Raw genomic sequence first — 15,979 nt, 5'->3', positions numbered from 1 at the left:
AGCAGTTGGTGTCTCGTTAAGCGAGGCATATGCACTTAGCGAGTGACATCCGCAAAGTGAGACACTCAGCTCGCTTAGCATGATGAGAAACTCTAGAAGAGGATCAGCCAGAGATGTGCTCGCTCAGCACACTGCAAGCTCGCCCAGGAGTCGTTTGTCTCTTCTCGCGCTTAGTGTGCCCAGCTCGCTAAGCCAAATTTCACTAACTCGCGCTTTGTGAGCCAATCTTGCTAAGCGAGCCTTCAGAATCAGAAACGTCAAGGAGCCTTTAAAATGCTGAAGTTAGCATGAATCAAAAGAGGGAGTCAAAAAATAGAGCCAAGGGAGAAGCTAGAGCGACAGAAACAAGCCTCCACGAGACTTTAGGTTAGAGGAGTGAGATTAGGGTTCTAGAGGTTGGAGGAGACATCCTCAACCATTCTTAGCCATTTTCTTCCCTCAAAATCTATCCTTTGTGCTGAAAGTTCATTGCTTGTAATGGAAGGCAAAACCTCTTGTTGGGGAGTTCTGTTGAACCTTTGATGTAAAACTCTTTTACTATCTATTTTAATGTTGTTTTTATGTGTTTATTGCTTTTATCTATGCTTATTTCTGCATACTTGTGGCTTGATCACCCATTTGTATGTATAGTTAGGATTTTTAGTACTGGGAAGTGCTTTAAAACCTTAGAACTTGATAGAGCAAGCTAGAAAACTGTATGTCTAGGAATGGAGTGCAATGATCTAGTCCTTATTATGTTGCAATCGTAATGCAACTCTTTTAGACTAAGTTTGTTGAGGGATCAAGGACGAGGTTTAAGTAGAGTTAGGTCCATTTACTCGAGGGATCTTGGTTTAAGTAGAGTTAGGTCCATTTACTCGAGGGATCAAGGACGAGGTTTTTTTACTGTTTTTATTTCTCAAACTCTAGATATTTTTTATTTGTGTTTAATTAGATTTTTATACAAAAATCCAAGTTAATATTTACTTGCTTTATATAAATGTTTTCTCATTAAACATATATTTTTTGAGTGAAACAAGTTCCCTGCGGATACGATACTCGGTTCGTACAGTTTTATATTACTTGCACGACTTGGGACACTTTCCGATTAGTTTACCGAAGAGCGAACAATAGTGTGAGTGCATATGATAACTTTATTGTTCCAATAGAAATTTGTCACAAGGCATTAGATGATGAAGAAAAAAAAAGATTCACTAATCTTAGGGCATGCACATGTAGCATAATAGTAAAATAAGCATAGTGTGTAGTTCAAAAAAAAAATTCTAAAAAGCGTAGTTGGTGCTGGAGCATAAGAGTGTTACAAAAAGTCAGACGTTGCTCCTTTTGGCTTACCCATTTAGCGTTGGTTCTTGAAAATGGCATTCTCCATCTCCAATTGTTTCTTTAGATCGATCATATTTCGAAGGTCAATCTTTAATGCATCAACAATGTAGCGGTTACAATCCCTAATTTGTTTACCTTTTTGACGTAAGAACTTCTGCGGCAACATCCTCTCACACATCTTCTTCTGTTTTGGCAAAGACACTGATCGACACTGTTGATGTTGCCAAAGGACTAGTTCAGACACATGCTTAGTATATACGGTGTTCGACACTGTTGAGCAAGGTAGCCTCATGCAGCCTATAGACAGGGAAAGGAATCCCAAAATACATGCATGCATGTTAAAGTTCTCATTGCATGTTGTGGTGTATAACAAACTTGTTTGAAGAAGTATCCTCTGCAAGTGGTGTAGGAATACTCCCTTGTTGTAAAAAAATAAAATAAGATAGCCATGTTAGCATAAATGGTGGTGTCCTTTGTGGCTAACATATAAGGTTATAATGACTTCATCCCTAATATACTAGAGTCACGAAGAAGACGCATGCGAAAATCATTTATTTTTTTGTTGGTAGTTTGGAAAGGTTATGTTTTTTTTTCTGGATATACGATGTATGTTTTATAGGTTGCGAAACAATATTGTTAATATATATATATATATATTGTGCGTGTGACATGATATGCACTACTAGAAAATAGGGTTTTTATATCGATTATTTAAGACTTTCAACATCGGTTACTAACCGATGTTGAAAGTATTATCATTAATATCAGTTTTCCAAAACTGATGTTAATGTAAAAATACAATATCAATTATTTAAATAACCAATATTATATAATAAAAATTATAAAAAAAGCTATATATCTTTAGATTAACATTGGTTTTTTCAAAAACTGATGTTGTTAGTGTCAGTTAACACCGATTTTATAAAAAATCGATGTTGTTTTTATGAATTTTTTTAATATGTTGTCTGTTTTTTCAATAAATCCAAAAATTAACCTACAAATTTTAAATCAGACCACACAACATGTATAATTTTCACTCTGTTTTGAAATAGTTTTTACCAGAAATTTCATGAGAAATTTATTAATAACTATGAATTAAAAGAATATTTAATGTTAAGGAGACATGAATTGTAAAAAATGTAAAGCAAGTAAACTACAATTACAAAATTGCCTAAACATCCTAAGTTTCATTTTTAACTTTCAAATAATACTTTACTAGATGCGAAACACCTTCAATCTCTCTGGTTCTAATGGTCTAGCATCATTGAAATACTGTATGATAAAATAAAACATAAGTTAATAATATAATTCCAATCATAACAAAATCAAATTTGTTTGAATTAAACAATTACCATTTCCCAATTATTCTTGAAACTTCCTAAGATTATAGTTGACATCCAGTGCATGACGTAATATCCACACTCAGTTCTTCCTTTTTGTCTATTACACTAAATACATTATGAAATTTAGATATTCAATGTTAAGTACAAATTAGTCTACACAATACTAAAATATAAGTAGAAGCATTGTTTAAATGACTTATTTTAACAACAATTCACCTAGCAGTAGATTTGGATTTACTTTGTGGAGTATCGTCAAGTCCTTTCAAAGCACTGTTGAATACAAACATGGATGCTTATTGTACAATTAAAATATTGATGTTCCCGACTAATGCTAATGAAAATGTATTGAAAAACAACACTGATCTGTTAATTATTCCTTTGAGGTAATTGTCTGGCCTATTATACAACGAACAAAACCAGATGACAACATTTTCCTTAGGCAAAATGACGACCATTTACCAATGTGCACTGCAGTGGAGACCAATATAGGTTGTTATACTATTATACATTATTTAAATTCATTTGTTTAGTTTAACTTACCCATTCAGGTAGGCTCCTAGGTACACATCCCACTTTGAATTCTGCATTCAGTTCTTGATGTAACTTTCTGATTCAAATTGCGATTGTCCAGATCTCTGGATGAACTGTGGCTCATGGAATCCATACACATCGGCATTCCCTGCTCGCATACTTGTCTCAGTCATATGCCTATTATTGTTAACATATAAAGTAAATTATGTATGAATTTAAAACAATAAGTTAGGTAATAAAGAATAATGTAAACTGACTTACAGAATCCACAACTGTATAACAGAGATGCTGAGACATTGACCATCGTGTGCTATTTCAGACAGATCTTCATGCTTTATGTACAAGGGGAAGTTCTCATTAAACACCCCAAACATAGTAGCATCCCACATAACCTGCAACGACTTCAGAAAAAGCTGTGGGATGGTCAATGTCATCAGATATAAAGGATCATCGACATCATGATCCGGCCTATCTGCAGGTTTCACGGGTCCCACAACTCCCTGTTTATCCAACATAGTTAATTAACATAATTTAATTACAGTGAACACTTTAATTGAAAAAAGAAGAATTTAATGACACTGAAATACCTGTTCTGATAAACGCTTGACAAGATGTGTCGGCCAAGCAATGAAGGTGTTAAGTGCCAGCCCCACTCACTTAACCTCTTTAGTGGGTACAGGAATGAGAGCATCTGCATCTCTAACCCCCTCAACACCAACCTTGATTTGATCATGCAACAAATGAATGTTGTGAACGGTTGTGGATCCCTCATAAAGTCTTCCTAGGGAAACCAGGCAGGGAGGATTGTCTTTGATGTACAACCCGCATTTGTTTGAGTCACCCGTGTGTCGATCGTTCCCTGAGGAATCAACATAACTCTCATTTATGCTGACACGAGCAGCTAAAGGACCAACCTCAGGCTCAGGAGGCAGTGCGAGTCCTTGTGATTGTATCTGTGACTGAAACTGGGATTGCATGTGGCTGAAGGAAAACATTAGCTGTTGAGTTACTTTTTCTGTGATCGACTCCTCCAGCTGGTCCCTGATTTGTTGCGTCAGCTGCTCTAGGTTTTCGAGGGCCATGGAGGTAGACATATGGAAATTCCTTGGAGCCGGTCCAAAGTATTATTTGATCATTGTGACACCCTCTACCCCTCACATATATATTAATAAAGGAATAAAAATTCAAATATTAATTAAAAGTATTTTTAAAACATTTTTAACTACAAGCTTTTCAAATGGGTAAAAGGCTCACATTCACTTTCTTCTACATCATATTCAAACTTGTCCAAATAAATAATAAAGTCATCTCGACTCAAAGAAGGTCATCTAAGTCTCATACAATTAATATAGAACCTATATCCTAATGTCACATCCTATCAGAGCGTGGTGTTCGCGTGTCCTCTAGCATGAGGTTCTTCATAGTCATCCACCTATTCATCTACTCCCCCGAACACAAAGTTCAAGATCATCACAGGATCCAAACACAAACAGCAAACCGGGAGTGAGTTATCACATTTCTAACTACTAGAGAGAAACAACACAACATATAGTAGCCAAATATAATTTACTTGGCATATCTCACATTATTTCATCACTTTGTCATTCATCAATCACACTTTTCATCCATCAACCATACCTTTCAATCATCAATCACTATACACAGAAATCACACACTCCGATCAAGACATAATAACACATCAATTTCATAATAAACAATTAGCAAGCGTATGCGACAGTTATGTTAAGACTCAAACCTATATGCAATGTGGTACCATGTCAGTGAAAAACCTCGTCGGGCGCCTAGGAGTACATGACAAGACAAACCACACAATAATAAGTCAAGTCACTCTTACTAGGTAATATCATAGGGAGACCAGTCAGGGTCACAGCGTTTTGCAAGAATGCTCCAACCATATGTGATCAATATAGGCTTAAAGGAGCACTCAAACCGTGTGACCCCCAAGGCCTACACTCCGAAGAGTCTGTCAGGGCCTCTCCCTCCTGATTCAGGTCCAACCCAGAAAACATTTTAGCACACAGACTCTATCTATGAACTGTACAAAACACACAACTCCTCAATTGTTCTCAAAATAATTTTAACTCGTCGCCCTTTAAGGGTCGTATCATTAACTCGTCGCCCTTAAAGAGACTTAACATTAACTCGTCGCCCAAAAAGGGACTTAGCATCAACTCGTCGCCCTAAAAGGGACTTAGCATTAACTCGTCGTCCTTAAAGGGACTTATGGTCGTGTGATTGTACAATTCATAGTTCACAACTCAATGAACATATGTATCTCAATCATATACATACTCAATTTATCACATACACTTAATCTCCATCACAATGATATAATCTCAATTTAACATGTTATCACATCTCATGAATCATATACACTTTACCTATGAACTATGCAATACACACATTTACTCAATTGTTTTCAAAGTCATTTTAACCCGTTGGGTTCCCATAGTGGATCCCATCACAATACTCGTCGCCCTTAAAGGGTCTTACAATTGTGTGATTGCATTGCACAGTTCATAGTTCACAACTCAATACACACATCTCATCTCAATGCACATGTATTTCATCATCTGTCACATGTTCAATTTATCTTATACTCACAATTTGAATCATCATCTCATAACCTCAACGTAACAATTTATATAAAAGATTTTATCACAACATGGGGTGTAAAACCCCTGAAATAGTTTCTCACAATTATATCAAAATCATGGGTTAAACACAAAGACATCAAGAGCACTCAAGTTTATCAATCAATTTTCATAAGGACATCAATTGCTACATAGAACACAATAATATTATATTTATAATCATAAAGGGAAAATTATAATTCAATAAATATCCAAAAATAAACCCAAATTTAGTTCTCTAAGGATCCTTACACATGTTCATTCTAACCCTCAATTGCGATAAACTCATCCCTTACCTCTGAGCGGACTCACGTGTCTTCAGCCAGCGATAGTAACATCTCTAGCGGTTCCCTGAGATTCCTTCAGTTATTCGTCCGACTGCTTCAAAAGAATTCCCAAACGTCAGAGAAACGGAGAAGAGATTGAAACCTCCACTTATACTATCTTCATGCGATTCCTTTTTCTCCCTCCACAAATATTGTCTCAAAAATCCCAACGGTGGAAGTGTGCGCAATTGAATTTCGAACAACATATCCAAATTTCATGAAAATCCAACGGTTAACGAAACCGAAATCTTAGTTTTACCGAGACAGTTTTGGGTTTCTGCGGGAAATTAAAATGCTACAATGCGAAGGGTTTTCCTCTAAGCTCAGATATGATTTTAAAATTTCCAACGGTGAGAATGTTCGAAATTGGGTTGCGAACGTGGTACTCCAATTTCACGACAATCCAACGGTGAACGAGTCCGAGATAGTCATTTTTCTAAGACAGGTTAGGTGGACTGCGGAAAAAAAAGAGTTTTGAGAGGAGAAGGGGAAAAACGAAAATGAGGCCAAAAAGAGACACCTGAATTAACATAACTATTTATACCTAGGGTATTCAGCCTATTATTTGCTCTATATTTATTTATTTTATAAAAACAAACTCTATTTTATTTTCTATCAAACAAATAAATGAAATACCCTTTTTATTTTCTCTCAAATCATTATTTTAATTAATAATTATATCTCCTTATTTATTTATTTATAAAATCTCATCATTTTTCTAAAACTCTATTTATTTATAAATAACAATCCTTTTTAATCTAGATTACAAAAATTGGGATGTTACAATCATGACACCGACTCCAGCAGCACCCATACGACCAGGGTGTTCTGGTCGCCCAATAGCAACAGTCAGTACATCCTGACGTCCATGGGCGACAAATGAACCCTGTGAGGCCTCCTCCTCAAACGAATCCTGTAAAGAATACATTTATTGGTTTACTCAATCACACAATAAATATAAATAATTACAATTATTAATTGAAAGTGACTTACAATCTTCTCAGTAATTTCCTTTGCTGCCTCAGACGTCATTTGACCAATTTTCTTCATGCGGGCCATCTTCCACTTCACGTGTCGTCTGATGAGGGATGAAGAATCAATCACGGTGTCAGTGCTTCTGGATTGAGCAGCTTCCTCCAGTTTTTTTTTCTCTTCTCATCCATCAACTTATTTTCTAAATATTCATAATCCCTACGAGACAATACGTGAGGGGTAGTGTTTTGTTTCTGGATGGCCTATGCCTTCTTTCACACATCCTGTAGAAATTAACAGTATTGAAAGTTATCATTACAAAGTATAACAGAAAGTGAATCTACTATTTAAAACAATGAAAATCACAAACTTACCTCCCACGAAGGGTCTTTGCGGGTCTGACAAAATTGGGCTCACTTCTCCTTGCTAATGTCGTACTTTTCACACACAGTGTCGTCGACACTGCCCTTGTCGACTGCAAGTGCCCATTTGGACGTCAAATCAGACTTAAACTATCTCCACCGCTCCCCTACAGTCTGAAGTATTTTCTTTTTTGTCCTTACATTAGATGCTTTAAGGATATCAAATTCAGCCTGACAAACAAAAAATTGCGTTTCATTGTTACTAAATTCTAATTTTTAGTTAACAAACAATATGCAACATGAAAACTAAAATACCTGAATATCCTCTCATATCAAATCCTTCTAATCAGCAGGGACTTGCTTCCAAATCTCGTATGTCACATCCACCTTATCACGAGTGATGATCCCCAAATATGTTCTTAACTTCTTTCTGTAGGGACCGTCCGCTTTCCCGGTAGCAGGATCCACATGGACTGGGGGTTTCTCTGCCCCAACTGGTCTAGTCTCCAGGGATCTTAGGCGTGTGGCCTTTCTTGTCCGCTTCAAGGTAGACGGCAAATGCAATGTTGTACTAGTAGGAGGAGGAGGAGGATGAGAGTTGGGCGGTGTAGCCATTTGCCTGCAAAGAAGAAAACATTAGTTAATTAACATTATCACAAAACTAAATAACTTATGTAAATGAATGGACTTAAATGAAATACATAATAAGAAAATTACATTAGATGATGTTAATTAATCCTTCTTCATCAGGATCATTACGATTAACATGAACATCGTCAGCTTCTTCTCCGACGATGTTAGGAAACATTTGTGTGGACAAAGGACTAACATAAGTATCAATGTATGAATCATCATCTTCAACATTAATGCCAATTTTTTTCCTGTGAAGAACCACTAACCACCTTTCATCACAAGGGTCTTGAACATAAAATAGCTATTTAGCTTGTTCTGCCATGTTGAAAGGGTTATTCTGGTAAGCGAGTTTCTTTAGATATACCAACGTAAATCCTACATCATCAGTCCGCACACAAGTGTTGCTGTCAACCCATTTACATTTGAAAACACAGACAATAAATTTGATATAGTTAAGCTCCCAAATTTTTTCAATGAACCCAAAGTAAGGGATGAAAGCTACACGGGGATTATCATCATGTACACTAGCAAAGTGTTGAGATTCAGCCCTTAGGATGACCTCACTATTTTGCATTGTGCTTTTCTCGTCTTGCACTTTTGTATAGAAGGAATACTTGTTTATATTGTATCCTTGCCAAGTTATAACATTTCTTTTAAGCCCATCTGCAAGTTTTCCTTACGTTTCAAAAGCATTATCATCAACAAAGATTGTATCTTTAAACCAATCTAGGAAAGTCTTGTTATGCTTTTTCAAGACCCTGTTCTTTGACATTTTTGGATTACTTTCCTTCACTAAACCTTCATGGCGAAGTATGTATGGCAAAACTTCATTACTGTTATTCAACACATACAAATGAGCTTGTGGCAAATCTTCTACAGTTGGAGTGATAACATTCAATCCTCTTGAACCCTTGCCTCCCACTATTTCATCATGCCGAGACTCGGGAAGTCCAACAGGTTAAGCATTTTCAATGTACTCTGAACAAAATTCAATGGCTTCTTCTGCAATGTACCTTTCAACAATAAATGCTTCCAGACGATGTAGATTCTTGGTACACCCTTTTAAGATCTCCATGTATTGCTCAACCGTGTACATCCACCGCAAATAAAAAGGACCACAACATCTGACTTCTCTGACCAGATGAACAATTAAGTGAACCATGATGTCAAAGAAAGCAGGAGGAAAATACATCTCCAACTAACACATTATAATAGTAGCCTTGTTTTGTAGCTCATCTAACTTCACAGGATCAAGGACTTTGCTACATATGGCATTGAAGAAAAAGTACACCCGAGTTATGGCAAACCTGACTTTGTTAGACAAAATGTCTTGTATGGCCACGATTAACAATTGTTGCATCAAGACGTGAAAATCGTGAGACTTTAACCCTACCAACTTAAGATCCTTCAACTGCACAAGACTCTTTATATTTGAAGAGTATCCTTGTTGGACTTTGACCCGGTGCAGACACTGACAAAAACTAATATTCTATTTTCTGGACAAAGTATGACAAGCTGGAGGCAAGTATATTTTCTTACCATCAGACATTGGAAGCAACTGCGATCGTATACCCATCTTAGCAAGATCTTGATGAGTATTCAAACCATCTTTCATCTTGCCTTGAATGTTAAGGAGCGTCCCAATGACACTATCACATACATTTTTCTCCATATGCATAACATCAATACAATGTCTAACGTCCAGATCAGACCAGTACGGAAGATCAAAGAAAATCGACCTCTTCTTCCATGTGCAAGTCTTACTTTTTTCCTTCTTTTGGGTTTTTCCAAATATAGTATTAAGATGTTTAACCCGCTGGAAGACCTGATCACCAGTTAACGGTATCGGCATAGTTCATGCTCTGGACTTCCATTAAATGTTTTTTCAATCGCTTGTAAGGGTGATGAGGTTTTAGAAAACATCGATGCCTAATGTACATTATTTTCCTACCATGTTTCAGTTGTATGTAACTTGTGTCTTCTTCACAGATATGCACAATGGCCCTTAACACTGTAACTGCTCAAATTCCCATATGCTGGAAAGTCATTAATGGTACAAAAAAGCATTGCACGCCTTTGAAAAGTCTCATTCCGAAACTCATCAAACACTAAAACCCCTTCATCCCATAACTTTGTCAAGTCTTCAATCAATGGACTTAGATAAACATTGACAGAGCATTCCATCGCAGTTTCTCTCATTTGCATGCCATGTAAGGTCTTTTGCGTCATCTCCATTAGCAAACAGACGCTTAAACCTTGGAATGATGGGAAGATACCACAACACCTTCGTTGGGTGGCCCTTCTTTGAGTTTTCGTCACTACTACACTCGTCATCATCCTTCACTTTGTACTGTGATACCCCACACTTAGGACATTTGGAAATTTCTTGAAATTCATGTCTGTACAGTATGCAATCATTCGGGCAAACATGAATCTTCTGATACTCCATACCCATCGAACACAATATCTTCTTGGCCTAATAGTAACTTTTAGGCAACATGTTGTCCTCTGGAAGCATATCGTGCACTACTTGAAATAGTGAACTAAAGCTTTTGTCACTCCACCCATATCTGGCCTTGACATTAACTAGACTTAACACCGTTGACAACATCATCAAGGAATTTTTGCACCCCGAATACAAAGACTTCTTTGAATCACTTTGCAATGTATCATACATAGGGGCATGTGCTTGCTGAAAAGACTTTTGTCCAAGGTCACGAATCATATCCTCCAAGCGATCTCCCTTTTCTACATCAAACGGTTCAGATTGGGACCCACTCTGCATGCCTGTCAATTCACCATGTCATATCCACGTTGTATAATTCTTCTTAATCCCATCACACAATAGATGCTCTCGTATGTTGTCCAATATTTGTCGTCTCCCATTTAAACCATTTATACAAGGACAAAAAAAATTTCTATCCTCATTCAATCAACTTCTTTTGGAGGCAAATTGCAAGAACTCTTCTACGCCTTCCTCATATGTAGGACTCATGCGACTTTTGTTCATCCAACTTCGATCCATCTAAATAATAACTCCGTGATACTCACAAAGTTATCCGATGCATGAAAATCTCACTTTTTTATTATAGGTGTGGCCTTATCCCATTCAGGAAGATATTTTTTTTATGCTAGCTTCATACGTCAAAGTTGATTCTATTTTGTTAAATTTGACAAAATTTTGACAGCATTTCGCATTGGTCTCCAAGTACACGACATGAAATCAGTGAGATTAACTCCCCGATAATCAATTATGCACTTAGAGAACAACTAGAAATGCATTATACCAAAATTTCATCAAATTAAACAAAATAATGTTAACCTTAATGCATGAATCTACCATAAAAATATTAGTCTCCCCAAATTTTTCAAACGGACAATTCAAGATTGAATACGATGATTAATGCAAACTGTCTGCAAGAATCATTATATTCAATCTCAAACGGGAATCTAAGGTTTACTCATCATGAACATAATTTGCATAGCATATATTAGTTGTCATTAATGGCAGTGAACAAGTAATAAAAACATTAATTGGTAACAAATATTTGTACCTATGATAATGAGCAGCACGGTCCAAAAACATAGCAATAATCATATCCAATAAAGAACTCAATAACCACCTACAATAATGAATCATACCATAAGGTGTAAGTTTGAATAGTTGTGCAATAACATTCAAAAGCAAACACAAACATTGAAACATTCAAGTGAGTTCGAGTACATTTGTTTTTCTTTTTCACAAAAATGGTGAGAACACCGTCTTGTGACAAAAGTGGAATGAGGAAAGGTACTTGGACTCCAAAGGAAGATATGAAGTTAATTGCTTATGTTACTAGGTATGGTTGCTCGAATTGGTGCCAACTCCCTAAGTTATATAATTTTGACTTATATATATATATATATATATATATATATATATATTGTAACACTAGTCAAAATTATAATGAAGCAATTAAACTTTGATATTGTGTTGGTGTGATATTCAAACTTAGTCCAAAAGAATCTTCCTCATTTCCATTGTTTTTTGTTGCTTCATGGACTGCATTTGCAGTGATGTTGTTGGCAGCAACTCCATTGGATGCTTGATTATGGTATCCTGGCCTTTTGGGATAGCAAGGATGCCTAGGAGGTTGTCCGTGCTTGCTGTAACAAAACGAGCTAAAACATGTATGTACCACATTGTTATAATAGCAGCCATGTAGTTCCCAGCAACATATGTTCTTAATTCGATTGATGGTTTTGGCGCTGTCTAGGAAGAGGCAGTGACTAAAAAGCTTTGTCTAATACATTTTTCCAGTCAAATCTTTGATTTTGAAACAGGAAACAACCAAGCAATATTCCATCTATACCAAATTGCCCAAATAATGGTAAACAACAAATCAGTTTGGTCCCTGTCATCATTTCCATCCAGATAATGGTACTCATATTTAATTGATAGTTATTAGCATCCCTTTTAGTTAGCCACTACAAATGGGGTGTAGTGTAATATTGGAGAAAATTTAGGGTTTTATGTTATACAGACAAAGCTCAAGGGAGGAGAGTATAAATTACTCTAAAAATTAGACGGAATTCCAATAATTAAAAGCAGGCTCTGTAAAAAGAAAATTCTTTTGGTTTTGGATGATGTTGACAAGTTGGTTCAATTAGAACATCTTGCAGGTGGACTAGATTGGTTTGGTTTTGGAAGCAGAATTACTATCACAACTACAGATATACATCTGCTGCATGTTCATGGTGTTGAAAGAGCCTATGAAGTAGAAGAACTAAATCATGAAGAAGCCCTTGAATTGTTCAACTGGAGGGCCTTCAGAGGAAACAAGTTAATCCTAGTTATATAGACATTGCAAATAGAGTAATACAACATTCAAATGGCCTTCCATTATCACTGGAAATAATAGGTTCCATTTTATGTGGTAAAACAGAGCTGGATTGGAAGTCAGCATTAGATGCTTATGAAAGAATTCCTCATAAAAATATTCAGGAAATCCTAAGAGTAAGCTATGATAGTTTACAGGAATTTGAGAAGAAAATGTTTTTAGACATGACTTGCTTCTTTAAAGGATACAGACTAGGTGAAGTCATAAACTTTAGCTATTGGGATGTACATAATAAGGACTCGATGGATTTTGAGTAGGCTCTTGGGTATTGACTCAATTGTCAACCATGTTTGGCACCACACAGTATCAGTAGAGCTCCATGAAATGAAATAAAAAGTAACAAAGGGAGGGACAAAATCTAAGACAATTGTTGAGTGAAGGACCACTTTTTCATTAGTTAATCATTGGTTATGCAGAGGAATGTATAGCCTGAATATTACACAGAATGGATAGGATCGAATCTAGGGGACAAAAATGGCAAAAAAAAAACGCATATGGGTGTCAGCTACGGTCAAAATACAGCTCACAAATAATACAATAGACTAATATTCTACGGTCCCCTATAGTTTTAGAAACAATTGCTGGCTGTGCAGTTAAAAAATTCATAATTCAAGCAAATCTATCTCCCCTTCTAACATTAAAATTACTTTATTGAATTATATAATACAAAACTAAGGGCAGGGGGTCTTAATGAATTTGGGCATATCATTTTTTTCAGATGTTAGTACTTAACCTACATATAGACAGAGTTCACAGACAATACTTTTCATTCTCCCTCCCAACTAAATAATCCTCCCTCACCACTACAATAATCAGTGGTGCATTACCTGTACCGTACATCATGCTAGGTAGAGGGAATTTTTTTTAGGAATTAGGAGCAAAGCTTTATCATTCTCACCACAATATGTACCCATCATTCATCCTAATAATAATTAGATAGAAGATCCTAGTTCTGCATGATAGATGTGATATACCCTCAAACTCCACAACTAACAAATTTCACAGCCATAACATTTCACCATCCTATCATTTCCTTGGCCTCTATATAACCCATCTCCTTCACACATGCCACTCATCAAACACAAATTGCAAGAACCTTGCATTCCAATCATTCACATTCATCCAGAATCATCAAAGCCATCCAAAGGGCTTGACTTGGCAACTGGAAGATGAAGCAAGCAACTATTTTCTCCTTCTCACTCTTCCTACTCCTTTTCTCCACCACCATGGCCATTTCACCAGCACCTGCAGCAGCACCAAAAGCCCCAGCAAAAACTCCTCCTACCCCAAAGGCAATAGCACCATCACCAAATTTATATCTATTTATAGATAAATTTTATTTAATGCTTTATTAGGTTTCCTATCTATTGTATATTACTGTATGTATATAAAAAAATAAGAGACAAAGAGAGAGACATGAGGGAAAAGTGATGTCTCAGCTTCTGCTTGCTTAGTCTTCATGGCAAAATGTTCTGTGGACACACTGCTGCTATTATCCTTGACATTTGCATGCTCTATATATTCCTATAACTTGCTTCTTCACAGTCTCATACTGTTTACTGATATGGAAACTTGAGACTAGACAAAATATGTCATTTCCCAAATCTCATTTATTAAAAGCTAGTGGACAGTGAGAAACAACCATAACGAATTCATTAAAAGATCAATGGATCCACACCTAGCACGCTATGCCTTACCTAGTAGGAGGAGATCCACAGAGAGACATTTAGCATTTGGCAGTTATGCAGATTGTTCGTGACTTTGGATGTTATATTTGGTGCAAGAATATTTGGCATGGTTAAAGAAGAATAGGGTCAGGCCATTTGAGTGTAACTGATGTGTGTGGATGAAATTGAGATTTTGGGACACAAAGAGAGGTTGTATTATTGTAGACCACCTAGATAATTCTGTTTCGACAAATTACTAAAAGATCTCTTTTTATTTATAATATGAGAAAACAGACCATATACTTATAGCAATTTTATACTACTGTTATTCAACAAACTACATATATGTTAAGTTTATCTCCTTATCTTACAAATCATATTATCAGTCATTCTTTATTAGTTCATAGTGACTTCATACAAATAATGGTATTTGGTGTGTGTCACCAACCTGCAAGCCAAATAATTTGGCAGCAAGTAGATATGTTAGGAAAATCAGAACAACAAGAAACCCAAATCCCAGAGCCGATGACAAAAACCAGTTCCTATTGCCACCACAACTTGCTATACCAGGGTATCCATGAGCTGAGCCATCCTAGTTACATTTAATCGAACCCAACTTAGGGGATGCCAAATGACATCGTTGATGCAAATGGACTTTCTAGGGTGGCCATTAATACCCACCACTCTCATTAATCCACCACACTCAGTCACTCACTGTGTGCTTACTACTTAGCAAACAAAGGAACTTTATTGACTAGTATTAGTGGCAACTTTACTGACTAGTATTAGTGGCAAACAAAGCAACTTTATAAACAGAACACACTCAGACCTCATAAATTTGTAATAGCTGACAAATTTTGCATTCAAGATCAGTTATTTATAAATAGAACACACTCAGCCCACACTCAGTTATTTATAAATAGAACACACTCAAATCCAAAACTATCAGTAGCACAGTACGCACCTTAATCGTGACAGTGATGAACCCCAACTCGTTTGCAAGTTCAGTAGCGCAGTTGTAGGTTCAGTGTGAGACGACAATGTGAGGAGGAGGAGACAACAATGACAGGGTAAGGAGGAGACAACAATGAGGAGGAGACGACAGGGTGAGGAGGACAAAGGAGAAAGAGGGTTTGCCAGACTGAGCGCGCATGGGCAAAAGTGAATTGGGGTTTTAATTTACCAATAACACTATATCGATTTTTTTAAAAAAAACCGATGTTAACTAATTGATATTAACATCGATTTTAAAAAAACTGATGTTAATTACTTGATGTTAACCTCGATT

At 36.4% G+C, this 15,979-nt stretch overlaps 1 protein-coding gene across 1 annotated transcript; it reads left to right on the top strand.

Moving 5' to 3' along the window:
• Positions 1 to 11,891: 11,891 nt before the first annotated feature.
• On the top strand, positions 11,892 to 12,985 carry LOC114370400. Its single transcript, XM_028327745.1, has 3 exons — positions 11,892 to 11,983; positions 12,199 to 12,314; positions 12,807 to 12,985. The coding sequence occupies exons 1-3, from the start codon at positions 11,892 to 11,894 to the stop codon at positions 12,983 to 12,985; spliced, it is 387 nt and encodes a 128-aa protein (XP_028183546.1).
• The last annotated feature ends 2,994 nt before the right edge of the window (positions 12,986 to 15,979 follow it).

This window comes from Glycine soja, chromosome 10 (assembly GCF_004193775.1).
Source record: "Glycine soja cultivar W05 chromosome 10, ASM419377v2, whole genome shotgun sequence".
Classification (NCBI taxonomy): domain Eukaryota; kingdom Viridiplantae; phylum Streptophyta; class Magnoliopsida; order Fabales; family Fabaceae; genus Glycine; species Glycine soja.
Note: the sequence above shows the minus strand (reverse complement) of the source record. Positions and strands in the feature narration are given on the sequence as shown.